The sequence below is a fragment of the Phaseolus vulgaris genome, chromosome 5 (assembly GCF_051622355.1).
Source record: "Phaseolus vulgaris cultivar YP4 chromosome 5, ASM5162235v1, whole genome shotgun sequence".
NCBI lineage: Eukaryota > Viridiplantae > Streptophyta > Magnoliopsida > Fabales > Fabaceae > Phaseolus > Phaseolus vulgaris.
Window position 1 is genome coordinate 42,798,517 of NC_143502.1, and position 25,880 is coordinate 42,824,396.

At 34.4% G+C, this 25,880-nt stretch overlaps 3 protein-coding genes and 1 long non-coding RNA gene across 7 annotated transcripts; 3 read left to right on the forward strand and 1 right to left on the reverse strand.

Annotated features, from left to right (window-relative positions):
* Window positions 1-2,748: 2,748 nt before the first annotated feature.
* Window positions 2,749-3,562, forward strand: LOC137835986 (uncharacterized). Its single transcript, XR_011085176.2, has 2 exons — window positions 2,749-3,100; window positions 3,185-3,562. It is a non-coding gene; the product is annotated as an uncharacterized LOC137835986 (long non-coding RNA).
* Window positions 3,563-3,781: 219 nt separating this feature from the next.
* On the reverse strand, window positions 3,782-7,559 carry LOC137835985 (P-loop containing nucleoside triphosphate hydrolases superfamily protein). Of its 2 annotated transcripts, none has more exons than XR_016521035.1 (12): window positions 7,083-7,559; window positions 6,323-6,696; window positions 5,957-6,036; window positions 5,800-5,846; window positions 5,658-5,699; window positions 5,421-5,499; window positions 5,313-5,344; window positions 5,155-5,223; window positions 4,688-4,762; window positions 4,459-4,575; window positions 4,315-4,365; window positions 3,782-4,091 (listed from the first exon to the last, which is right to left on the reverse strand). XR_016521035.1 is itself a non-coding variant. In XM_068644773.2 (12 exons), exons 1-12 carry the CDS (start codon window positions 7,279-7,281, stop codon window positions 3,948-3,950), a joined length of 1,314 nt encoding a protein of 437 aa, XP_068500874.1. In that variant the 5' UTR covers window positions 7,282-7,467; the 3' UTR covers window positions 3,782-3,947. The 2 variants fall into 2 exon arrangements, 1 of the variants encoding a protein (XP_068500874.1); XM_068644773.2 differs by having other exon boundaries at window positions 5,795-5,846; window positions 7,083-7,467.
* A 3,145-nt stretch (window positions 7,560-10,704) lies between these two features.
* LOC137835987 (Pyridoxal phosphate (PLP)-dependent transferases superfamily protein) lies at window positions 10,705-16,578 on the forward strand. 3 transcript variants are annotated; one of them, XM_068644774.2, is made up of 10 exons: window positions 10,705-11,204; window positions 11,436-11,560; window positions 11,723-11,770; window positions 12,467-12,595; window positions 13,170-13,229; window positions 13,661-13,817; window positions 14,311-14,417; window positions 14,607-14,665; window positions 14,998-15,106; window positions 15,910-16,578. In XM_068644774.2, the coding sequence occupies exons 2-10, from the start codon at window positions 11,498-11,500 to the stop codon at window positions 16,363-16,365; spliced, it is 1,188 nt and encodes a 395-aa protein (XP_068500875.1). In that variant the 5' UTR covers window positions 10,705-11,204; window positions 11,436-11,497; the 3' UTR covers window positions 16,366-16,578. The 3 variants fall into 3 exon arrangements, with proteins under 3 accessions (XP_068500875.1, XP_068500877.1, XP_068500876.1); XM_068644776.2 differs by having other exon boundaries at window positions 10,927-11,204; window positions 11,395-11,560; XM_068644775.2 differs by having other exon boundaries at window positions 11,158-11,289.
* A 5,568-nt stretch (window positions 16,579-22,146) lies between these two features.
* Window positions 22,147-25,157, forward strand: LOC137835988 (katanin p60 ATPase-containing subunit A1). The gene is given in 7 exon segments (XM_068644777.2): window positions 22,147-22,891; window positions 23,242-23,433; window positions 23,533-23,777; window positions 24,004-24,095; window positions 24,098-24,161; window positions 24,269-24,356; window positions 24,511-25,157. Coding segments are annotated over 7 exon segments (1,473 nt in total). The 5' UTR covers window positions 22,147-22,381; the 3' UTR covers window positions 24,793-25,157.
* Window positions 25,158-25,880: the final 723 nt, after the last annotated feature.

The window sequence follows — 25,880 nt, forward strand, 5'->3', positions numbered from 1 at the left end:
GCTTTTTTTATATATATTATTGTTTCAGATAAGAATATTGACGATCTCAAACCTAGAAAATTAGTGTAGTCAATAATATGTGAACTCTTAACCAGTGTGCAATCTGTCTTTCTTCCTTGATTCTCTTATATATATTAAAAATTTTCGCCTATTCTCTTTGACTTTGTTATTAACTTAATTCTGTTGTCTCCTATTTAAGACTGATTATCTAGAATTTCTTAATTTGCACTGATACAACATTAATATCTTTAAATATGAATATTACTATACGATCTGCTCATACGCATTATTAGGTTCGGCTCATGACACTACAATTCCTAACCTCAAACGTAAGCCAATGAAAATAAAAGCTAAATTTATTTTAACGATCTCAAATTCACCTATGTATCTCTCAATATTGAACTTTACTCTACGTATAACGCTACAATTATGTTGCACTTTGGTTCTAATTTTGTACAATGGTCATCTTCAATACTACTTTGAAAGCTTAAGATGAAAAATAAAAACTTGCAAGAATTGTTTTAGAAATAAGTTTTTGAACAAATTAAACACACACACGCGTAAACCCCCAATAGGCACGTTAAGATAAATTTTTAATTAAAGAAAAATTAATAATACTTTTTTAAAATTTCTGTTTCCAAATATCAGTCAAATCCAAATGATTTTTAAATTTCTATCTTTTCGTTAAAAGATACAAAGATGACGATTTATCGAGGAAAAATGCTTGACTCGTACAAGAATGGACAAAAGAATAAAAAAGAAAACATCATTTTAAGAAGAAAAAAAATGTCAATCGAACTGTGCAAAGCTGGACATTTGAAAATGATGGGAATTGCAGGTTCAAAAATGGGGTGCAGAAGTAAAAGCCATAATGTAGCCCAAAATTTTATTAGCCCAAAGTAAGATGAGCCAATGCGTGGGCCAGATTTTTTTTTAATTATAATACAATACATGATAAATTAACACTGCACATATTGTTAAAGTCTATTTTGTTTTAGTTTATAGTGATTAAAAATGTACAAGTAAAATATTATACATAAACAATATTTTAATAATTTTTATTTTCCATATTTTAAAATAATTAACTAGGTGCTAATCCATTTGGTTCAGAACCTGCTAAGGGGGTCTCATAAATTTAACTATAGGTCCAGGAATAAAGTATAACTTAATCCAATTTTTTCAAACTCTAAAAGTATAAAAAAAATTAATTAACTTCTATGAAAGTTCTTTTAGTATTTTTTTTTTCTTCAATAAAAAATATTTCAGTCTAAACTTCTTCAAAACTAGTTTTACCCAATTTTTCTAAAAAGTTTTTTTTTTGTTTAAAAAAAAGGTGGAAAATATGCTTGGATGCTTCTTCTAAAAAAATGAAGTACAGTGAAGAAAAATCAAGTTAATTAAGGGTCTATTTAGCTAAACATATAAAAAAAATCACTCCTAAGATCGAAAAATATGAAACGAAAATTAAATGAATTTTTTCATAAGGTAAAATTAATGTATAAATTAATTTATTGATATTCTATCATATTATTCTATGTAAAAAATATTTTTTTAATTCCTTTATAAATTAAATTTTAACTTATAAAAAATGTTCATATTTTCTGCTTATGAAAACTTTTGTCTAAACATATCCAAGAACAATTTTAAGTCCAATGAAAGTGAGAACGAATGCATTTTGGTTTAGGCGTTTTCTCATACACCTCCATATTTTTTTTATTTATTGAAAAATTAATTTATTCTTTTCAAATTATAGAATTTAAAAGGTATTTTTTTTTTAATTCAAAAATATCTTTTAAACTCTATAATTTAGAATACAAAATTGTAAAAGAAAGGTATTTTTAATATAGTCTGAATTGTAGAGTTTGGAAGATATTTTTTAAATTCCAAAAAACCCTTAAAACTATACATGTAAAATTTGGAAAATCTAGGTATTATACACTTCAGAAATGAAAAAAAATAAAAAATTCAGCATTCTTTTTCGAAGGATAGTTTTAGAATTAAAAAAATTATGGAGTTGCAGGAAGAAAACACCTTTGTTTTAATAGCCATAAATTAAACTACTGAAGCTAAAGTTCAATAATTTTGTTACTGTTAAGAGGAATTCAGTTGATGTGCATTCTAACTGTTAAAAGGTGTTGACAGAATGTGCTTAAGCTGGAACTGACTTCACCAGATTTGTTGGTTGCAAGCACTTGCGCAATGAATGGGTTTGAAGAGTGGTTACTGGTTGGGAAGCAGTATTAGGGTTGACAATAAATTGGAGCACGGATAAGGTATGCTTCCACCACTATAATTATGATACTTTCTATTTTTTTTTATTTTTTTTTTTACAAAAAAACATTTATTTGAGCAATTTTAGCATAGACATGTGATCATCTATCATATAATGTTTGACACGAACTTTTACAAATACTTTTGTCTATTAAAACATGTTGGAGATCTCGTATCGACTAGAGAATATTATAAATGTGTACAAAACTCATATTATAAATCAATTGTATGAAGTTGAGTTAGGTTTAAAGTCCACTTAATATGTACTCATGGTTCGGTGTTTCGATATCTAAGTATGTGTATAAAGGATTAAAAGAGCCAATCTCTTGAATAGATCCTGATGGTTGGAGGGATTAGCATGTAACTCTCAGCAAAACAACTATTAAGTATCTTAATTTAGTGATTTAGTGATTATGACATCTTCCTACCATCTAAACAGATTAGTACCTTTATAAGTAGCCTATGATTGATATTTTCAGAGTGTTTGTTGGAATGTGATCTTTCCCACCGTTTTGGGTTGGTTTCATCACTTTCCCAGCTAGTGAAGCTAATCAATTCTTTTCTGCTAACTACCATAATAAATGAGTGGCAAGAAAGGAAAAGGGAGAGACTTTCATTGTATGGCTGGTAGAGAGGCCTTAAGCATGTTCAAGCAACTTTCTGTGCTTGACTGAGCTTATAAATAACTATATGGTCTACCACTGTTGCAAGAAACATCATCAACTCAACTCAACTCCAAAAATATGACACAGTCTGCACCACCACAGCAGAAGATTCACTATGATCACGCTCAGACTGGCCCTGAGGAGAAGGGAAGCCTCTATGCTTGGTGGGTACATTTTAAGGCTTCAATTCTCTTTTCTTCTTCAAAAATCTCTCTTTTTATCCCTGATCAGTTGACTCTGTGATCCAGTTTGTATACACTCTGTTGCTGCTTTTGCTGTTATGAGAGTTGTAGGTGCTGCTCGGAACGCACCTGCTGTTGCTGTCCCTAGATTGCCTAATTTCTAAGAGACTATTGTTAAGTTCATGTTTCATCATTACTTTGTTGTATGAAATGATGATTCAAGAAGCCGATAAGGAATAATCTTCTATAGAATAGTGTACTTCAATTATTTTAGTTTTTCTGATATCATTCTGTTCCAGACAAGAGTATCGACAAACCTCCGACCTAGAACATTCAAGATGGTCAATGATAAGTGTATTCTTTACCGGTATGTATTAGCTGTCTGTCCTTTTTGTAGAGTGTTATCTGGTATATATGGACCAAATTCAACCTCTTCGCCTACCATTATGATTCTGTCTTAATTGAATGATTAAAACTAATTGATTGAAATCCCTTAACCTCTCCGATCCATGAAGTGCCAATCCTCGGACCAGGTCCATGACGTTACACATTCCAAGAATAAAGTGATTCGTTATGACTGTTACATAAATCAAGTGCAACACGGTTTTCTGAACAAAGTGAGTCTTGAAAAATAAATACGGCATGTAACTCTTTGTAATGAAATGACAGCAACCAGAAAGCATTAGCCGTTATTATGTATTAACGAAATATTCTCTATACATTTCAAGGGAAAGAGTGCAGATTTATGACTTAGATACATTAATGATACAATAGCCATCCAAATTCTCAAAGAATTGAAAAAGCAGCAGAACTCTATCACACAGTTAATTTAGGCAGCAAGGATGGGGTTTCTCCCTTCATCTATTTCAATGGTTAGGAGATGTTGAGGATCTGATCCATTTGGTCCCTCTGAGTAAAGTGTAGGAAGGTATGCATAGTATGCTGGCAGGTACCGTGAAACAAAATCTCTCACCTAGGAAGAACATACCATGAAAATTCATAGCTTTAGTCATCAAAAGGTAGATGTTTATCATCATTTATCACAAAGATCACTACTAGAAAATCATTAAATAGAAACTAATTTTATAGACTAAAAATAATTAGTTGCTATATTTTATGTCTCTAAAATTGGTTTCTATTTAATGATTTTCTTGTCGTGGATATATCACTCAAACAGATCAATTCGAGCAACAGACCTCCTCATCTGTCATTCCAGGATTGCCAGCATCTCTCATGGCAATCTCAGCCTGCATATTGAAACAGCTCAATACATGGATGATGCATCCAGATTCTGAACACTAAGTTTGAAATTTTTGTAAGAGAATGTTTGAACAACCTACCTGCAAGCGCCATTGGAAGACACAATTTGGGTCCTTGATCTTGATGATTATCCATGACTTAATGTATTTGTCCCATGCATCATAGTAAGCTGCAAGGTTTTTATTTACAGTTGCTAACTGAAAAATAAGCTCAATTCATTAGCAATGCCTCCCATTAAAAGAAAAAGGTAGAGAATTTGCATAATCATAATCTTAAAAAGAAGAAAAAAGGAACTTCACCAATTCTAACCTGGGGATCAACAGCCTCTACTGCTTCAACTGGACGGGGCTTGAAACCAAGCATCCAACCTTCCAACAACACAACCTAGAACACCCATCCATGTTCACAATACAAGGATCAACACTTTTGAAAGGATAATGACATGAGATGAACATGGCACAAATAATACCACATTTCCACGTACCATATGTGGATTGTCAATGTATCATTACTCTTATAATATAGAGAGTTTTGGCGGCAAATCTAAATTTTTTTCAAAGTTGGATGTTGTACTATATTACCTTCCTCAGAGCTACAGAATCTTAACGTTGAAAAAATCTTCTTTTTAATTGAGAAGGGTAAATGTTGGCAGTAAACTTAACATATTTCAACAAGCTGCTTCATTTTTTTCTATATTTCCTGTGCTGGATCATGTTTTACCAAGAAAAAAATGACCTATCAGAATCAGTTTATGTTACAATTGAATATTTTTTTACCTTCAGGGGCCCTTCAATTTCTGGCCATTTTGAAGGATCAGCACGATCACCTCTCCCACTGAATGCAGACTGCATCAACAGGCAATTCACTTCACCATTACCAGTTGCAAATTGAAAAAAATGTTTAAATAATCTGAATATGCAAGCTACTCCCTTACTTTATCATATCTTGGTAGCTTCATTTTCACACCTGGACACTTCAAAGTAAAAGATATTACACGAAAAATACGAATAAGGAGAAAACAAAATTGAGTGCTGAGAAACACCTTCTCTTGTCATTTTAGTTAAACCTGTCAGAGTTTCAACAGAAAGAGCAAGATCATGGCTTCCTGCATTTCCACGAAACTAGAAGGAAACCAAACAAGCAAAAATATTTAGTTGTCATAAATAATGATGTTCGTATTACATAGTGATGTCTAACATGAAAACTTTTATAAAAAAAATAACAATGATGTTCTTGGATAATTTACTGTTCATTACTTTACTTATCTGCGCATAATTACCTCAAGAAGTGCATTTCCTGGATTAGCTTCTCTTAGTTTATTCTACAGTCCAAATACAATTTATCAGCACAAAAAGAAAAAGAACAAAATGGAATTTACAACTGGAACAGAAAACACAAATAACAGCTTCTATATACCTGACCTTCAGCCGTCAAATAAAAATCATCTATAGATATTGTGGCAGACTTCCTGAAAATTGTAGCATGTATCTACAATTTGTTAATTAATCTCCTTTCCCTATAGTCATCAGAACAAAGGATAAATTCAATATCACAGTTGCTTCAAAGTTCAGAGCCTACCTGCCAATCACTTCAAAAAGATAGTCAAGAGCAAAGACAAGGGTTGTCTTTCCACAGCCTTGAGGGGCACTGAAACCAATCTGTGTCGAACAGAATCAAGAAAATTGTTGTTACAAGGAAGGAATAAGGCAGAAAAACAAAAAAGAAATAAAAGGGCAATCTTCATAACAACAAACTCACAAATTACAAGCAGGTTATTGCTGTTTGTAGAGCTGAAACATAACTAAAAACTAAAGCCAAAAAGTTCACCAAAATTATTAAATTTACACATAAGCCTCCATAATTAGCTGCATAACATAACACCTATACACATAGAAAACAAAATATGAGACACGATGACAGAAGGAAACCATGTATATAGCATACCACTAAAGGAGGTATTTCTTCTCCATCTTTGAATTTGGATTGATGCTCCTCGATCTGTTGTTCACACCAGAGAAAGACTGGTACATAGTAGTGATAAATCCTAGCCTTTTGAGGCTCTGTAAGGTTCAATGCATTAAGCTGAAACAATCTGCATAAGTACCGGCCATACAGTAACCAGTTATCAATGGTCTCAGCCACCTGCTCTGGTGTGAGTCCTATTTTGTCAAGCAGAGGTCCCGAGCAAATAAATTGATAGAGATCTTCCACAGAGGAAACTTGAGCAGGATTTGAGGGAAATAAAGAATATATAGGACGCTTCCTGTACTCAATGCCAGCAGCAAAGGAACTGTTTTGCAACCATGAACTTCCACTGCCTGCAGAAAATGTTACAATTGCAAAATAAAGATTCAAATGGGGTGGCACAAATAGTTTCCAACAGCAGCATCAACAATGCAGCTGCTGAAGATGAAAACAAACACAGCTCTCCTAATTTCCATGCTCCTGTTTTGACTAAAAGATAAAACTGAGATTTTGCTATTTAGTCGGTTGAGGCAATCAGCTGAGATGAATTTGAATTGGATAAATAATTAGTCAAGCTCAAGATTTGTCAACAAAATTTTCAACCCAAATGCTCTTTAGTAAACATAGTATGATGCATGATACCACCCATTCATGTAATTTATCTAAAGATACAATTTTGTTTATCTGGGCTGGAGAAAACAAGTGAGCTATGATAATTCTGCAAAGTGAAGAAAAGTACCTGACTTTGAGGAGTGAGTGGAGAATTGAGAAAGAACAGAGAATTGACGAGAATTGGAAAAGAAATGCAATTTAGAATTGTTGGAAATGGTATTATGATTCTGATAAGCATAGTAAATGTTGTTGTTTGAAATAGAACAACAGAAAGAAGGTGAAATTGTAGGTTGCCATGGCTGAGAGAACAGATTCAAAGTCGCCATTTTTATGTGTTTTTCTCTCTCTTCTTTGCAACAAAGAACACCGACGGGGCTTAGATACCACGCAGTCTTCACCTCTTTGGCCTACAGATTGGAAGAGGGAGGAGCACCATAAAAAATTTCTATGAACAAAAAATCTGCAATTTTATCTATTCAGATTTACAAAGCAAGTCCTCTTTCTTTAAATTTAAATATTTATTTATATCTTTTCTTATATATATATGCAATCAAATGCATCTTTTTCAATATCTTTTGAATATTTAAATTAAACTAAATTAATACTTCTTTAATTAATTATTCAAATATTTGTGTTTTAGTTTTTACTCAAATTTTTTTCTAATGCATGCAAGTCTATACTATTTATACCCAAAAATAAAGAGTTTACCATAATCTCTTAAAAATGCTTTTAGTTTATAAGTCTATATTTAATCAGTATTTATAAATATTTGTATAATGTATGAAATATTTGGTAATTATTAATAATTTTTATTTTAATAGTCAATATAATCTCGCGTCACCTCTCCAACCTATCGTCTTTTAAGGATAAAATTGTGATGGAACACTGATCTTTAAAACAGACAATATCTCAAATGTGATAATTGACCATAACAGAGCTATCTCTCGGACTTAATGTCAGAACAATCTCCAAGACCATTAAGTCTTTACATTCCTACTACTTTAGAAGTTTAGATCATTTAAAAAGTTTAAACCTTATTACCTATATATATTAAAATGGTTTGCATAACCACCACCAAGTGAAAATTATTAAATTTATAAATTTATATTTGCTTTTAACTGTTGTCATCACTATTAAGAGGAAAACTTAAATGTTCTTTATATATGATGAAGATTTAAATGGTTCAAATATAGATTGTAATTTATGTTACTAGTGGTGCCTTAAAAAGGCCACCATGTTACCAATAACAAATTATAGAATGATGTGATTTTACAATTTTTGAAGGAATATGTTATAATTGAAAAATGTTAAAGCTTGCAAATCAAGCCTACTAACTAAACTTCCTTGTTATGCCAAAAGATGCATATTTTGGCATTATTAGAGCCTTTGCGTGTTAGATATATTTTCATATAATCTAATACCTCATAGGTCTCTAAAGCAATGATAATAAGTTACTTGAGTTAAGTTTTAATTAACGAGATTAAAAAATATAATATTTTATTTTAAAAAATTATTTTAGTACAACATTCCATTGCATGAAAAGATTGAAATAACTCAATGTTGAATCTAAAATTTTAAGGTTGAGAAAAGAGTAAAAAAATTTAAGAAGGTACTGCAAAAAATTTTGGATTTATCAACGAAAAATAAAAAATGTCTATTTATCAAAATTGACTAATAATTAAATATGAATCATTATCAGTAATTTAATGTCAATTTGTATCTGTCATAAATATTCGTTGATAATTTGATGACCATCAATATTCATTGATAACTATCATAATAATAATAATAGTGTAATAATAATAATAATTAAGTTAGTAATAATTATAATAATGATAACAAGACTAATAATAATATCTAATAATCATCATAATAATTCTCTTAATTTTATTATAATTTTTTTTTATAAGTATAATACTGATAATTTTATTTTATATGAAAATATTAGTTTAATAATTTCATATAATAATTATGATAATAATAGTATTGTTAAAAATAATTATGACAATAATTATAATTATAATATTAATAATTTTTTTATTACTAATAATAATTTATGATAACAACAAGTTGAATTTTACAAATTCACTTAGTCGATTTAAATTCGTTTGGCGAATTTATTCCCTTGAGCTTATTTTATTAATTTCACTATACATTAAAAAATAAATATTTAAAAAGTGATTTTTTTTATAAAAGCTTTTATGTTATTATATAATTTGACATCTCAGTTAAGCTGACACCTAAAGTGACAACAATCGTCTGTCATCACATGAAAAAAAAGTATTATTAAAAAAATAAAAATAAAGAAAATACAAAAAAAATATGGGAAACTAGACCAAAACCCATATGTTAACAAAAATGATATATATGTAGACTATACATATTCATAAAGAATTATAAAAATAGACCAGATGAAAGTCTATTATACAAATGAAATTATTCTCTGTGAATAAATCTTAAATTAACTAATTTATCAACACACACATTCTTTTCATGAATAAATATGAGTAACTTTAAACCTAATTTTCCTACCGTAATTAAAACAAGTATTCTATAGAGTACAAAACATTTACGGAACATTAATTATAGTAGTAAATGCAGCACAAAAAGGCAAAATGACATTGAAGTCATATATTAGTAAGTCTCATCTTTTGAGTCTTTCAGCAAACCATTATGGTCTGAACTTCAAAAAAATGCAGAGAAAACACTAATAACTCTCCCACTTCCCCCATACTCTCATGGAAAATACATCTACAAGTAGCAAGATCAAGATATTCCCTAACAACCCCATCAATGTAGCCCCATCAATGTTAATTTTAACTCATAACAGGAAGAAGACAATTTAGAAACTCTCATAGGAAGAAGACAATTTAAAAAAGTGAATTTATATACTAGAGTGATGGGTGATTAATGTTGCGAATAAGTATAATTTAAGTCATAAATTTGAAATAATATCTGAATTATGGATTGAAATTGTGTATTAAGTTGTGAAACTTATAGGTACAAATATTTAGACTTTATTAGGTATTTAAATAATGTAGTAAAATAAACGTGTTAGTTTTTTTTATAAAACTCATTAATGTAAATGTCTTATTATTAATGTTCAGATAAAGTTATCACGTGTTATAGTTATATTTTGTTGTTATGTTTGGTATTACTATTTTACTATTAAATGCAATATTTAAGAATTAATTTAATGTTGAATTATATTTTAAATGACGCATGAAATTATAAAATTTAAGAATCAGTTTGTATTTACTTTCAATGCATTAAGGGCTATGAAACTTGGTAATGAGGTGTACAATTCAAAAAGTATTTGTAAGATTTCTGACAATTGTAGTACGATTCTAACACAATTTTAAAAACGAAAAATACATTAATTTTTTAAAAATTCAAAACTTTATTGTATAAATTTTTATTATGATTATAAAAATTAGAAACAAATCCTTGTAAATCAGTTATGAAAAACATTTTCTGCTCCAAAAAATAATCTGAAACATACTTGTGTACATAAATCTTTATTGTCAATTTATATAATTCATAATTATGTAATATATAGATCCGTGTCCCATGTCTTACATGTTAGAGATTTTACATATCTTCGTGTATTCGTATCAGTATGTGTGTCAGTGTAGGTTAAGGGAATTTAACTGGAAAGTAACCATTTGTTTTTTGAAAATTCTGAAATAGGACGACGTCGTTTGGAAGACCCATATCGAGTTATTGTCCGCGTGTGCATTACATGGCCCAGACAGTGGGAAAAAGCACGCAATCCAAAAGCACGTTGTTTTTTGTCGAAAGATTCGTGTCTTTCTTTTCTTCCTTTTTCCCTTCTCACAAACAAACAAACAAACCCTTCTCTTATCTCTCTTTCCCTCAATTTCTGGGAATTACTGTCCCCTCCTGCATTAAACAGTTTCACACCTCAATTCAGAAGCACGTTAAAAATAAAAAAAATCCCTTTTTTGCATAATTCCGCAACATCCACGCTTTTTTTCATACATTTGAAAAATACCCAAAAAACGAAAGAGACAATTTTTGTACAGAGGAAAGGAGAATAATTACTTGTGTGGGTGAAATTGTTTGTTCCATTTTCTCTTTCTATTGTACAAACCGCATCTGATTCTATCTTCAACAACACCAGTAGTTGTAGCAGTAGCAATAGTAGTGGAAACTGACTCACTCTTTTGCTGCTCAAAATATATTCATTCTGACAACCCAAAAGTCAAACAAAGAAAACCACCAAAAGGTAACTGAACTAGATATAGATACATGAAAAAAAGCCTCATGCTTTGTCTCCTTTTACATCAAGTGTGACAAGCTTCATTTTTTCTGTAAATAAAAAAAAGTTCCTCTCTTTCTGTTTTTTTCCTTCTTTTTTGATTAAATTATATATGTGTATATATATGGTGACGTATTCTTGTTTAATAATTCGGAAGGGTATAAGGCTAGCGTTTGAAAGTTGGTGTCTTTTGGTTAGGTGGGTTCACGGGTAGGCTTTTTATTTTTCTGGTGAGGGCAAGATCACAGAATTGGGGAGAGATGAGTTCGCTCTTGAAGCTTTCAAGGAGGGCCTTGGAAACAGAGATGCCCGTTATGGTTCAGGTACTCTCAGTGCTCACTCTCATGCCATTTTTTTCTTCATTGGAATTTGATCCCTTCCAATGGGTGTTTGTTTGTGTTTTGGATTGATGATGTTTGGTTTGGTTTGATTTGAGAATAAAATGTTTTTGATAACCAAGGGTGTTGGTGTCTGTGTGTTTGCAGATGCAGGAAGTGATCCGAGGATCTAAAAATGCCGTGTCTTTGGCCCAGGTCTTTTTTTGTCTCTCCAATGCTTGTTTATAGTAATTAATCCAACCCATTGGTGATTTTTGCGAGGCACTCGGAGAAGGAGATGGGGTTTTCAATGTTTGATTATACGTTAGTTTAACTTGCTTGGGAGTTTGGTGTGCTTTGGAGAGAGATTGAGAAATGAGAACAATTTTATTTTCTACTATTTAAGAATTGGGTCGTGTTTTAGTGCAGTTTAGATGGGTTTGTTCCTTTTAGTAAACTGTAAATGATGATTATGGGCACGGCCTTAAAATGCTTGGGAAGACTGTTTTATAAATCTACTTCCTTCTTGATCTACAAAATGGCTGAGCCACAACATTTTTTATGAGAAACAGGAAATGAGATTAACATAATTATAGTTTTGGTTGTGTTGCTCTATTTGAATGTTAATCATGACCTCAATTTCCAAAGGTTGATTTCAAGTTGAATTTAGGGCATGGTTTATGTGATCTAGCTTACATATAGAACTGAGAGCTAAAGTGAAGGCCATGTGGTTTTGATTATGCATCTGATTTTGGTTCAACGCATTTAATAATCAACTGAAGTTTGTCCATCAGCTTTTAAATTTTATTGCTCTGACTTCTGACAACTGGGATTCTTTTGATTTCAATGTATTACTGTTTGCTTCTTAGCTGCAATTTGTAATGTTTTTTTTTTTAAAATTATCTACTGTAGGGTGTGGTTCATTGGCAACCTCCCGAGCAAGCTTTGAAAAAGGTGAAAGAACTTGTATCTGATCCTATAGTCAGTCGATATGGTAATGATGAAGGTATTCCTGAACTCAGAGAAGCATTAAGAAAAAAGGTAAATGGTATAATTTCGTCCTACAATCTGCATTCTGTACTAGTAGGAATTTGGAAAGTCAAGTTATCTGTTTGAAGTTCTTCGTTTGATCAGAGCTTGAGGTTTGCATCCATGTTGAAATTCTTAGAATGTCTCATTTGTAGCAGTTGAATTGGACAATGCGAAGCATTTTACTCCATAAATTTTGATAGTTGTTTTGTTTCTTTCAAGGATGATTACCTTTGTTATTTATGCAAGGTGATATGCACTACCTTTGTTACTTTATTTAACAACGTTTTCTCATAGAAGTCAGGCATTAGCTGATTTATAATTTGTTAAAGATGTCATATTTTATGCTTTTTTCCCTTCACTGGTCAATTTTTTTGCACATACATTGTTTTTACTTTTCATAAGCACTTGGTTATGTTAAATATAGCTGTAATCCATCATGGTCTCTCCCTCCTTATATGTTGCTTAATTGCTTTCATTGCAAGGTGTTTTGTATCTTACTGCTCTGATAAATTATTTTGCAATATGAAAATTGGATCTCGGTGACCAATGAATTAACTCATGAGCTTTTATCACTTCCATGCAGTTGCGTAATGAAAATAATTTGTGCAAATCTTCAGTAATGGTTACAGCAGGGGCCAATCAGGTGAGGTTATCAATAACATTCGACCTGTAATTTTTGTTTTATGTTCATTCTTTTGTCACATCCTAGAAAAGCTAACACAGTTTCTGAAAAGGTGAAGCATTAGCATTTCAGCTTCCATTTGACTTCTTTATAACCATTTATTAAATTTAGCCTTTCTTGATTTCTTATGTGAAAATTTCATCTATAGCCATAATAGTGTTGTTACTTCTTCCTGAAGCTCAAAAAGCATTTGAAAGGACAAGTATCTGATAGGACTAGCATGGTTTTTGTTACTGTGGAGACAGTAACTCTTAGAGTTGACTGGATTAGCTCAACAGTTTATAGCTTCTATGACTTGTTGTCTGTTAATTTTATGCTACTTTGACATCTCCGAGTTTAATCTTTCCCATCTCAAAAACCTGTGGTAACTCATTCTATTCCAACAAATACAGGCATTTGTAAATCTAGTTCTTACTCTGTGTGATCCGGAGGATTCCGTGGTTCTGTTTGCTCCTTACTACTTCAATGCGTACATGTCCTTCCAGATGACTGGTGTTACCAATATACTAGTTGGTCCTGGTAGCCCAGATACACTTCATCCTGATGCAGGTAAGAAGCTGCATGATCTTTGTTACTGTAATCCATTTTTTACCGGCATGGACTAGGGAGGCAAACTCACTCTTTGGTTTCTAAGAGCATCTACTTTCCTCCAATCCAGAGGGTTCACATATTAGTTAAATATTGCATGGATTTTGTTCTGTATAACTTTCCACTTTTCAGAAGTTATATTGGACTGTTCATAAATTTGTGCATGTCCAGAAGGTTTAGTGTTTTATTATATTGCATTAAGTTGTAAGCTGCATTGTCTAACTTTTGGCTTCTGGTACTTTGTAAATGAATCTGTAATTTCACTTATTGCTATGTCCTTTAAGAGCTCATGCTGATGAATGAACAACTACTCAATGCTATCCCTTATATATACAAAATAAGAATATTAGAAGGCTGATTGATGTCTGTTAGACTTTTATCATCCAACTTTACAGTTTCTTCTGATGTTGATTTCTATGTTTAAGGCTACTATGAGAAATGTCTTGATTTTCAGATTGGTTGGAAAGAATATTGTCAGAAACTAAACCAGCTCCAAAGCTTGTTAGTGTTGTAAATCCAGGCAATCCAAGTGGAACCTACATTCCGGAGCCCCTTTTAAAGGTTTCTCTCCCCCTCTTCTGAATATATCAACAGCTACAATGATTTTATATGTGCTTCATTTTTAATCTTCTTGTATTGCCAATATGCCTGTATTTGACAGCAATATTCCCAAAGAATATGTTGATTGATCATGATGCTATTTTGAAAATGATAAAATTTCTGAGTTGGTATTTTCTCTTATTTGATCAGAGGATTTCAGATCTATGCAAGAAGGCTGGCTCTTGGCTTGTTGTTGATAATACATACGAGTAAGCCTTTTAAACTTGCTGTTCTGATAGAACTTATCACATGATTTTCTTTAATTATGAAAAGAATGAAAAAAAAAAAAAGTTTTTGGTGTTCTGCTAACCTTTTAAGTAATTGGTTATAGCTTGTGATCAAGAAAATTCCTATTTCTTTTATTGACTAGTTTTTCTGTTATTTACCATTTAAAATAAGGTTTTAATCTGTTTCACTTATATTGTAGTCAGCCCCCGGTACACAAAATCCTTATGAGAGATCCTACTTGTAGTCTTCTTCTCTAAGTTACAAGTTCATTTTTCAAAAATAGAGTATATAAACAGATTAATTTTGCATGCAGGTATTTTATGTACGATGGCCTGAAACATTCTTGTGTTGAGGGAAATCATATTGTCAATGTTTTCTCATTCTCAAAAGCATATGGAATGATGGGATGGAGGGTTGGATATGTAAGTGCCATCTGTTGTCTTTATTTAGTCTCATCTGCAGGAGAAAGAAACATCAATTAAGTTTTTGTTAAACATTTTTGTTCTATTGAGTGTCCAAATTTTTTCATTAAGTCTTTGTCGTTTGATTTTGCCATTAGCTTGGTGGCTTCACCCGAGTTGATTGCAAAATCAAATGACAGAAATTCAATTGAAAAATATTGAGATTTTGGACACTCAATAAAATAAAACTTTTAATAAAGACTTAATAAACTTAAACCTTAATTAAGTTGTTTTTTTATTTTCTATGTGGAGACATGCAAGCAATGCAAGATAAGATACATCCCAACTAATTGATGGCAAAATCAAATGATAAGGACTCCATTAAAAATATAAAGATTTTAAACATTCAATAAAACGACAATTTTTAATAGAGACTCAATTAAAAATACTAAAATTTATGAGGTCCTCAACTTAATTAAGCCTATCTAATATAACCTACCATAACATTATTCTAGTGTAGGGAAAAATATAAACAATTCTATTCTTATATCATACAACAAGCAAATCAGGCAAGAATTTGATAAAACCTTTTTCTTTCCAAGTCTCAAGGTCTGTATGTTGTAGTATCGCATCGATTTTTGTCTGCTGCATAGTTTTTTTTTTATCAGCAAGAAAAAAGAAATAAATATGAATCACTTAAGGGTGGTCTAACCCTTATACATCTTGTTTGCCGCATAGTAGTTACACTTTCAGTTGCAAACTTCATAAAAGTAGTGTTAACAGATCAGCACTGCATAGTCTGTGCTAATACCTGATTATTGCAGATAGCATACCCCTCTGAAGTAGAAAACTTTGCTGAGCAACTTCTCAAAGTTCAAGACAACATTCCAATCTGTGCTTCAATATTATCGCAGTATCTTGCTTTGTATTCACTGGAACTGGGGCCTCAGTGGGTTGTAGACAGAGTAAAAAGTCTTGACAAGAACAAAGAAATTGTTTTGGAAGCTCTCTCCCCACTTGGAGAGGGATCTGTGAAAGGAGGAGAGGGTGCCATATACCTGTGGGCAAAGCTCCCACATGAAAATGCCTACGATGATTTTGATGTTGTTCGCTGGCTAGCTAGCAAGCATGGTGTTGCAGTAATCCCAGGAATAGCATGTGGTTGCCCTGGCAATCTTAGAATTTCATTCGGAGGCTTGACAGAGAAGGATTGCAGAGCTGCTGCAGAAAGACTGAAGAAAGGCTTAGAAGAATTGGTTAGAGATGGACTGCGTCAGTGACTGAAATTAATCATAGAACACAAGCAAACCAAGCCTCCATAGTGGAAAAAACAGTAGATATCAATAGAAGGAAATTTCACTTGCCAATGCAGCAAGTTTGCAACTGATGCATTTTTAATAAATGGAGGATTTACTTTCTACCCTGTCAAGTTGTGGGATAGCAAGTTTTAATTTGATAAATTTCAAAACATTCGATAATGGTTTGATCTTGAATCTTTATTTTTTTCCTTTTGTTGTGCACTACCCAGTTTATGAACACATTCATCATAATATTAATCTGACACATATAATCAACATTTGACCTTAGAAACACTTATGTTCTCCTCTGTGTCTGTTGTTTTTTTTACCTTGATTAATTACCTCGTTTTGCTGGTCTCATTCTATTACTTACTGCAACAGCAAACTCTTTGAACCGTTATCATTGGTAGTTGGAACTGGTTGGTTGTTGTAGATTCAGTTTGGGAAGTAAGTGTGAGTGCATACTTCAAGCAACCTCACCATGTTATAAGTATATTCGCATCAAGCATAACAACAGATAGATATAGTACGTTTATATGATCCCGTATCAAACATCACAAATCTTGGGGTGTGAAAACTACCTTCTCACTTTCACCTTCGGTAGAATAGATCTAATAAGAATTGGTATTATTATAAAATAGAACAGAGATGAAAAAAAAAGGAAGGCAAAAGATATGAGAAGAAATATTTATTCTATTTTTTTTTCTATCTCTGATTTATTTTATAATATGATGTCAGATCCTATCTGAACGAGTGTTTGGTGAATTTATCAGGCCACACGTCATTGTGTCTATTGAGTGTTGGCTGAGATTTGAGTCCCAGACTCGTCCTGCAAGATTCACAATAAATTTTTTATTCATCACTGCCTTCTCAGATTGGGTGAAGGAGATGGGGAAGTGTCTTGATGAAGAGCAGCTGCTCCACGAACGAATGGATCGTATCGAATTGGAAAATGGAAAGATTTGTAGAAGTTATACCCTTCGTCGCCACTTTGCGGAAAATCGTGGAGAAAATTGAGTTATTTGGGTCCTGGAGGATTGACGGGGCGAACTGCGAGTTTTCGGATACGAGATATCCGTATTGCGCTGAAAAAATTCACGCAAGTACGTTCGTATGTTGTTTGCACCCAGGTAAGGAGGCACGTCCATAAACAAATCACAGAAAGAAGATACGGGGAAGAAAAGCCAGGACGTTTACTTTTCGGAAAACCGGTTTTGTTCACTCTCGGTCTAGGACTTACTGCGCCTACTCCTTGGGTGTTTTGGTCTGAAATTTTTACTAGACATTTGTCATTGTGTCTATTGAGTTTTGGCTAAGATTTGAGGCCCAGACTCGTCCCACAAGATTCACAATAAATTTTTTATTCATCACTGCCCGGGCTGAAAGGAAGGTTCGTTCGTGTGTGAAACTGTTTGATTTTTTTCCTGGGTGAATACTCATCCGTTTGACCTGGAGATTCTTACGTGGAATTTCATGAAAAAACAATTTCGGGAGAATTTTTCAGAAATTTTGTGCAGATCAAGGCTATCCTCTAACAAAACTTGTGAAATTTCGCCCGACTTTCTGCAATTTTTTTCCGGGTCCGTATTGCGCTAAAAAAATTCACGCAAGTACGTTCGTATGTTGTTTGCACCCAGGTAAGGAGGCACGTCCATAAACAAATCACAGAAAGAAGATACGGGAAAGAAAAGCCAGGACGTTTTCTTTTCGGAAAACCGGTTTTGTTCACTCTCGGTCTGGGACTTACTGCGCCTTACTCCTTAGGTGTTTTGGTCTGAAATTTTTACCAGACATTCGTCATTGTGTTTATTGAGTTTCGGATGAGATTTGAGCCTCAGACTCGTCCCACAAAATTCGCAATAAATTTTTCATTCATCACTGCCCGGGCTGAAAGGAAGGTTCGTTCCTGTGTGAAACTGTTTGATTTTTTTTCCAGGGTGAATACTTATCCGTTTGACCTGAAATCTGTCACGCTTTGTCCCAAATTCAGTGGAGATTCTTACGCATAATTTCAGGAAAAAACCATTTCGGGAGAATTTTTCAGAAATTTTGTGCAGACCAAGGCTATCTCTACCAAAACTTGTCAAATTTCGCCATACTTTCTGCAATTTTTTTCCGGGTCCATATTGCGCTGAAAAAATTCACGCAAGTACGTTCGTATGTTGTTTGCACCCAGGTAAGGAGGCACATCCATAAACAAATCACAGAAAGAAGATACGGGAAAGAAAAGCCAGGACGTTTTGTTTTCGGAAAACCGGTTTTGTTCAATCTCGGTTTGGGACATACTGCGCCTTACTCCTTAGGTGTTTTGGTATGAAATTTTTACCAGACATTCGTCATTATGTCTATTGAGTTTCAGATGAGACTTGAGACCCAGACTCGTCCCACAAGATTCGCAATAAATTTTTTATTCATCACTGCCCGGGCTGAAAGGAAGGTTCGTTCGTGTGTTAAACTGTTTGATTTTTTTCCTGGGTGAATACTCATCCGTTTGACCTGAAATCTGTCGCGTTTTGTCCCAAATTCAGTGGAGATTCTTACGTGGAATTTCAGGAAAAAACCATTTCAGGAGAATTTTTCAGAAATTTTGTGCAGACCAAGGCCATCCTCAAGCAAAACTTATGAAATTTCCACCTACTTTCTGCAATTTTTTTTCGGGTCCATATAGCGCTGAAAAAAATTCACGCAAGTACATTCGTATGTTGTTTGCACCCAGGTAAGGAGGCAAGTCCATAAAAAAATCACAGAAAGAAGATACGGGGAAGAAAAGCCAGGACATTTTGTTTTTGGAAAACCGGTTTTGTTCACTCTTGGTCTGGGACTTACTGCGCCTTACTCCTTGGGTGTTTTGGTCTGAAATTTTTACCAGACATTCGTCATTGTGTCTATTGAGTTTTGGCTAAGATTTGAGGCCCAGACTCGTCCCACAAGACTCGCAATAAATTTTTTATTTATCACTGCACGGGCTGAAAGGAAGGTTCGTTCGTGTGTGAAACTGTTTGATTTTTTTCTGGGTGAATACTCATCCGTTTGACCTGAAATCTGTCGCGTTTTTTCCCAAATTAATGGGAGATACTTACGCGTAATTTCAGGAAAAAACCATTTCGGGAGAATTTTTCAGAAATTTTGTGCAGACCAAGGCTATCTCTACTAAAACTTGTCAAATTTCGCCTAACTTTCTGCAATTTTTATCCGAGTCCGTATTGCGCTGAAAAAATTCACGCAAGTACGTTCCTATGTTGTTTGCACCCAGGTAAGGAGGAACTTCCATAAACAAATCACAGAAAAAAGACACGGGGAAGAAAAGGCAGGACGTTTTGTTTTCGGAAAACCGGTTTTGGTCACTCTCGGTCTGGGTCTTACTGCGCCTTACTCCTTGGGTATTTTGGTCTTAAATTTTTACCACACATTCGTCATTGTGTCTATTGAGTCTTGACTGAGAATTGAGCCCCAGACTCGTCCCACAAGATTCGCAATAAATTTTTTATTCATCACTGCCCGGGCAGAAAGGAAGGTTCGTTCGTGTGTGAAACTGTTTGATTTTTTTCCTGTGTGAATACTTATCTGTTTGACCTGAAACCTGTCGCGTTTTGTCCCCAGGTAAGGAGGCACGTCCATAAACAAATCACAGAAAGAAGATACGGGGAAGAAAAGCCAGGACGTTTTGTTTTCGGAAAACCGATTTTGTTCACTCTCGGTCTTGGACTTACTGCCCCTTACTCCTTGGGTATTTTGGTTTGAAATTTTTACCAGACATTCGTCATTTTGTCTATTGAGTTTTGGCTGATATTTGAGCCCGAGACTCGTCCCAAAAGATTCGCAATAAATTTTTTATTCATCACTGCCCGGGCTAAAAGGAAGGTTCGTTCGTGTGTCAAACTGTTTGATTTTTTTCCTGGGTGAATACTCATCCGTTTGACATGAAATCTTTCGCGTTTTGTCCCAAATTCAGTGGAGATTCTTACGCGGAATTTCAGGAAAAAACCATTTTGGGAGAATTTTTCAAAAATTTTGTGCAGACTAAGGCTATCCTCTAGCAAAACTTGTGAAATTTCGCACTACTTTCTGAAATTTTTTTTTGGGTCCGTATTGCACTGAAAAAATTCACACAAGTACTTTCTTATGTGTTTTTCACCCAGGTAAGGAGGCACGTCCATAAAAAAATCACAGAAAGAAGATACGTGGAAGAAAAGCCGGGACGTTTTGTTTTAGGAAAACCGGTTTTGGTCACTCTCGGTCTGAATCTTACTGCGCGTTACTCCTTGGGTATTTTGGTCTGAAATTTTTACCAGACATTCGCCATTGTCTCTATTGAGTCTTGGCTGAGATTTGAGCCCCAGACTCGCCCCACAAGATTCGCAATAAATTTTTTATTCATCACTGCCCGGGCTGAAAGGAACGTTCGTTCGTGTGTGAAACTGTTTGATTTTTTTCCTGGGTGAATACTTATCCGTTTTACCTGAAATCAGTCGCGTTTTGTGCCAAATTCAGTGGAGATTCTTACGCGAAATTTCGGAAAAAACCATTTTGGGATAATTTTTCAGAAATTTTGTGTAGACCAAGGCTACCCTCTAGCAAAACTTGTGAAATTTCGCCCTACTTTCTGAAATTTTTTTTCGGGTCCGTATTGTGCTGAAAAAATTCACACAAGTACTTTCATATGTTGTTTGCACCCAGGTAAGGAGGCACGTCCATAAACAAATCACTGAAAGAAGATACAGGGAAGAAAAGCCAGGACGTTTTGTTTTCGGAAAATCGATTTTGGTCACTCTCGGTCTGGGACTTACTGCGCATTACTCCTTGGGTATTTTGGTCTGAAATTTTTACCAGACATTCGTCATTGTTTCTATTGTGTTTTGGCTGAGATTTGAGCCCGAGACTCGTCCCACAAGATTAGTAATAAATTTTTTATTCATCACTGCGCAGGCAGAAAGGAAGGGGTTCGTTCGTGTGTGAAACTGTTTGATTTTTTTTCCTGGGTGAATACTTATCCGTTTGACCTTAAAACTGTTGCGTTTTGTCCCAAATTCATGGGAGATTCTTACGCGAAATTTCGGAAAAAACCATTTCGGGAGAATTTTTCAGAAATTTTGTGTAGACTAAGGCTACCCTCTAGCAAAACTTGTGAAATTTCGCCCTACTTTCTGAAATTTTTTTTCGGGTCCGTATTGTGCTGAAAAAATTCACACAAGTACTTTCATATGTTGTTTGCACCCAGGTAAGGAGGCACGTCCATAAACAAATCACTGAAAGAAGATACAAGGAAGAAAAGCCAGGACGTTTTGTTTTCGGAAAATCGATTTTGGTCACTCTCGGTCTGGGACTTACTGCGCATTACTCCTTGGGTATTTTGGTCTGAAATTTTTACCAGACATTCGTCATTGTTTCTATTGTGTTTTGGCTGAGATTTGAGCCCGAGACTCGTCCCACAAGATTAGTAATAAATTTTTTATTCATCACTGCGCAGGTAGAAAGGAAGGGGTTCGTTCGTGTGTGAAACTGTTTGATTTTTTTTCCTGGGTGAATACTTATCCGTTTGACCTGAAATCTATCGCGTTTTGTCTCATGTTCAGTGGAGATTCTTATGCGGAATTTCAGGAAAAAATCATTTACGGAGAATTTTTCCAAAATTTTATGGAGAACAAGACTATAAATTGGATATAGATTAGAGATTTGAGATTACAAATTTGATTTTATGAGGTTGAATCATAGTTAAAATTGACTTCTTAGGTATTATTTATTACCAAAAGTAAAGAAAATAAGACTTGGTGGAAGGTGGCGGCGATGGAACAGTGATAGTGGTTCAAAAATTGAGATGGAAATGGCAAGTTTGTTGGGTGGTGGTGGTGGGTCCATTCTGTTACCAGCACAGCCAACGCCAAGCACTCCAAATCCGATCCTACCGAACAGAGTAGACGCTGACCTCAGAATGAGAGAAGGAACCCAGATGAGATGATGAAGAAGAGAACGCCAGTTGGTGTGAAATGCAAAAGAAAAAATGAGTGGGAAGAGTTGGTTGAGTGGCATGCAAGACCACCTTAAATTGGCTAGAGAATACGCGGCGGAAGGAGTCTACTACACCTCCGTCATCTTCTTCGACGGCGCCGTTGCCCAAATCAGTAACCACCTCAACTCCGTCGACGACCCTTTGGTGAGAGCCAAATGGATGAACGTTAAGAAAGCGGTGTGCGATGAAACCCAAGTGGTGAAACAACTAGACGCGGAGAGAAGGGCGTTTAAGGAAACTCGATCACGATCACCGTCTGAGGAGTATCCCATTCCCAGTACCTCTCCTTGCGACCCCGACGTCTGGAGCCCGCCAAGTGGAGAGCCCAGGCCCACTGCTCGAAAGGACGGGGCTTGGTGTCGAGGCTCTACCAGGCCCGCCACTCGTGCCGTAAAGCCCAGCAGGGTTAGCTCTGGGCCCCGACCACCGACGAATGGAAAAAACGGCGGCGGTGGTGCTTCTGGAAAGGGGACCAGGACAGGTGGTTGTTCACGTTCAGTTGTAAGTAAGTTGTTTGTCTTGTGAATAACAATGATATATTGAGTGAATAATATTTACAACTTCTTTCATATAAGAAAATGATATATTGATAACTTGCATTACTCAATGTATCATTATTGTAAAATAAAGTAATTTTGGAATTACACACTGTGGTATGTGGTGATATATTGAGAATCATTCATAAGATTATAACTAAAAGAAAAACAACTTTTTTATTGGAATAGAACAATTTTAAAATTGCGGATGCATTTTAATTTACAATTTTGAAAGTAACATTTTTCTATATTGTATCACATCATAATTGTAAAGTGGTGCAAAGTAATATTTTTCTTGTTGTTGATGGATAGTAGAATGGAGATGGGAAGAAGTCAAAGAAGTATGAGTATGAAGGTCCTGATCCTGAGATGGCGGAAATGTTGGAAAGGGATGTGTTAGAAAGGTGTCCTGGTGTGAGATGGGATGATGTTGCAGGGCTCACTCAAGCAAAAAGCCTTCTAGAAGAAGCCCTTCTGCTTCCCTTGTGGATGCCTCAATATTTCCAGGTTAGGTAGCAGATACATGAAGGTGATGAAAACTTTTGCTTTAGTGGGTCTAAGCAGAGGATGAGGAGTTCAATTGAACACTGTTTTGTGTTGTTGCAGGGAATAAGGAGACCATGGAAAGGTGTTCTCATGTTTGGGCCTCCAGGAACTGGGAAAACGCTTCTTGCTAAAGCAGTTGCTACTGAATGTGGCACCACTTTCTTCAACGTTTCTTCTGCAACTTTGGCTTCTAAATGGCGTGGAGAGAGCGAGCGCATGGTTCGATGCTTGTTTGATCTTGCAAGAGCACATGCACCCAGTACCATTTTCATTGATGAGATTGATTCTCTATGCAATGCTAGGGGGTAAGTAAGTAAGTCAATACTCTTATTAAGAATGCTAGGGGGTAAGTAAGTAAATAGTCTGAGTGAACTTTAAGTCTAATTCAACCTCATAAAACCGGTTTATAAGTTGAGATTTGCATGAAATGTTCTTATCTCTAGTCGAGATCTCTAACATCTCTTCTTCATGGTCCCTTCACCTCACCCTTTAAAAGGTTGAACTCTGATTGAGTTGAGTTGTTTTAATCAGGGCTTCTGGGGAGCACGAATCATCCAGAAGGGTGAAGTCCGAACTTCTAGTTCAGGTTGATGGTGTGAACAATAGTTCCACAAATGAAGATGGAACCGTAAGATAGTAATGGTTTTGGCAGCTACTAACTTTCCATGGGACATAGATGAGGCCCTGAGGTCTATATTTGCTTTTCTGCATCATTTTCTTTCTTCAAATGATCATCAGTTCTACATACTTTTACTGTGCCACTCAGTTGATACCATTTGGTGCTGATGCAAAGCAGGAGAAGGCTGGAAAAACGTATATACATTCCTCTTCCAAATTTGGAGACTCGTAAAGAGCTGATCCGTATCAATCTGAGGACTGTAGAGGCATATTACATTACTCTCATGCTATGTTGTTTATTATCTTTTCTTGCAAACCCTTTCACTGATTTAGTTATGGAATGAAACATGAATACATGGATTGTGTTATTCTGAGTAGAAGCAGCAAAAACAAAATGAAGTGTTGTGTGGCATCATGCAGGTGTCCCCTGATGTGAACATAGATGAAGTGGCCAAAGGGACAGAAGGGTACAGTGGAGATGACTTGACAAATGTGTGCCGTGATGCTTCTCTGAATGGTATGAGACGCAAAATAGCAGGAAAGACGCGTGATGAGATCAAGAAGATGTCCAAAGATGAGATTTCCAAGGACCCTGTTGCAATGTGTGATTTTAAAGAAGCTTTGAAGAAAGTCCAACCAAGTGTTTCTCAGGCTGACATTGAACGCCATCAAAAGTGGTTTGCTGAATTTGGATCAGCCTAAACACCCTTTCTAGTTACCTTCCTGCATTCTCTTGACAAATCGGTTCCGACCTCAAATCAGTTAAGACAATATTATCAGGTCAATATCTGTATCTGAGGTATTGCATGTTTAGGAACTCGAAATTCTGTTATAATTTTGTCTTTAAAAAGTGCTTCCGAGTTTAAAGGTGAAAAAGTATATATAAACTGTTTTTAATCTCGTCTTTTAAGTGATGTAGGACTATATTGAACGTATTGAAATAACAGTTAAAATTGTGTCATGCACAAATATACTTGAAAGCACCAGGATCAGTCCTTGAAATTGATCTAGATTAGGATTGCAAGCATCAAAGCAATATCTATTCATTGTCTTAACTCCTTTTTCCAACAACAATCACCTGTTAATACCAGAGTTCCTTTCACAATCTCTTCTGAGAGTAGTGGAATATTTACAAATTTCACAGCTTTCATCCACCAGGCTTATCAAACTTGAATTTTCACATTCCAATGCACTAAATAAAGAAAAAAAAACAAGAGCCATGGATCTAGAAACACTTGGGTTATCTTCAGTTGAATGGTAACTTAAACATACTGTTAGTCACTACAGAAATCATGTCCATTGGAATATAGGTACAAACTACCTATATCAGATAAGAATTATGGTTTTAGTTTCACCTCATAGCAGCATAAGCAAACACTTGTTAAAAAGGCACTAATTACTGTGTTTCTACAAACAGTCTAATTAAGTGCTTATCAATAAGTTGCTTTTATAATTGAAAGGAAAATAGGATTAAACTATATTTGTACAAGTTGTTTTCATAAACAATCTAGGATAACTTGTTGAAATAAATTGAAAATATAACTTATGGGCACATTGGTATATTCTTTTCATAGTCTCTCAAATATTTATACAAAGGACCCATTTGAAGTTATGGTTTCATGCTTCAAAAATGTAATTTATAGTTCAAAAATTTATTTCAAGACATGTCTAAAAATATTATCTATAGGAGAGGTAAATAAAGTATAAGAAAGGTTTTGTAAATGCATGAGGATAGAATGATAGATAGAAGAAGTGCAACAATAACACGTCCTTGAAATTTGATTAGTGAG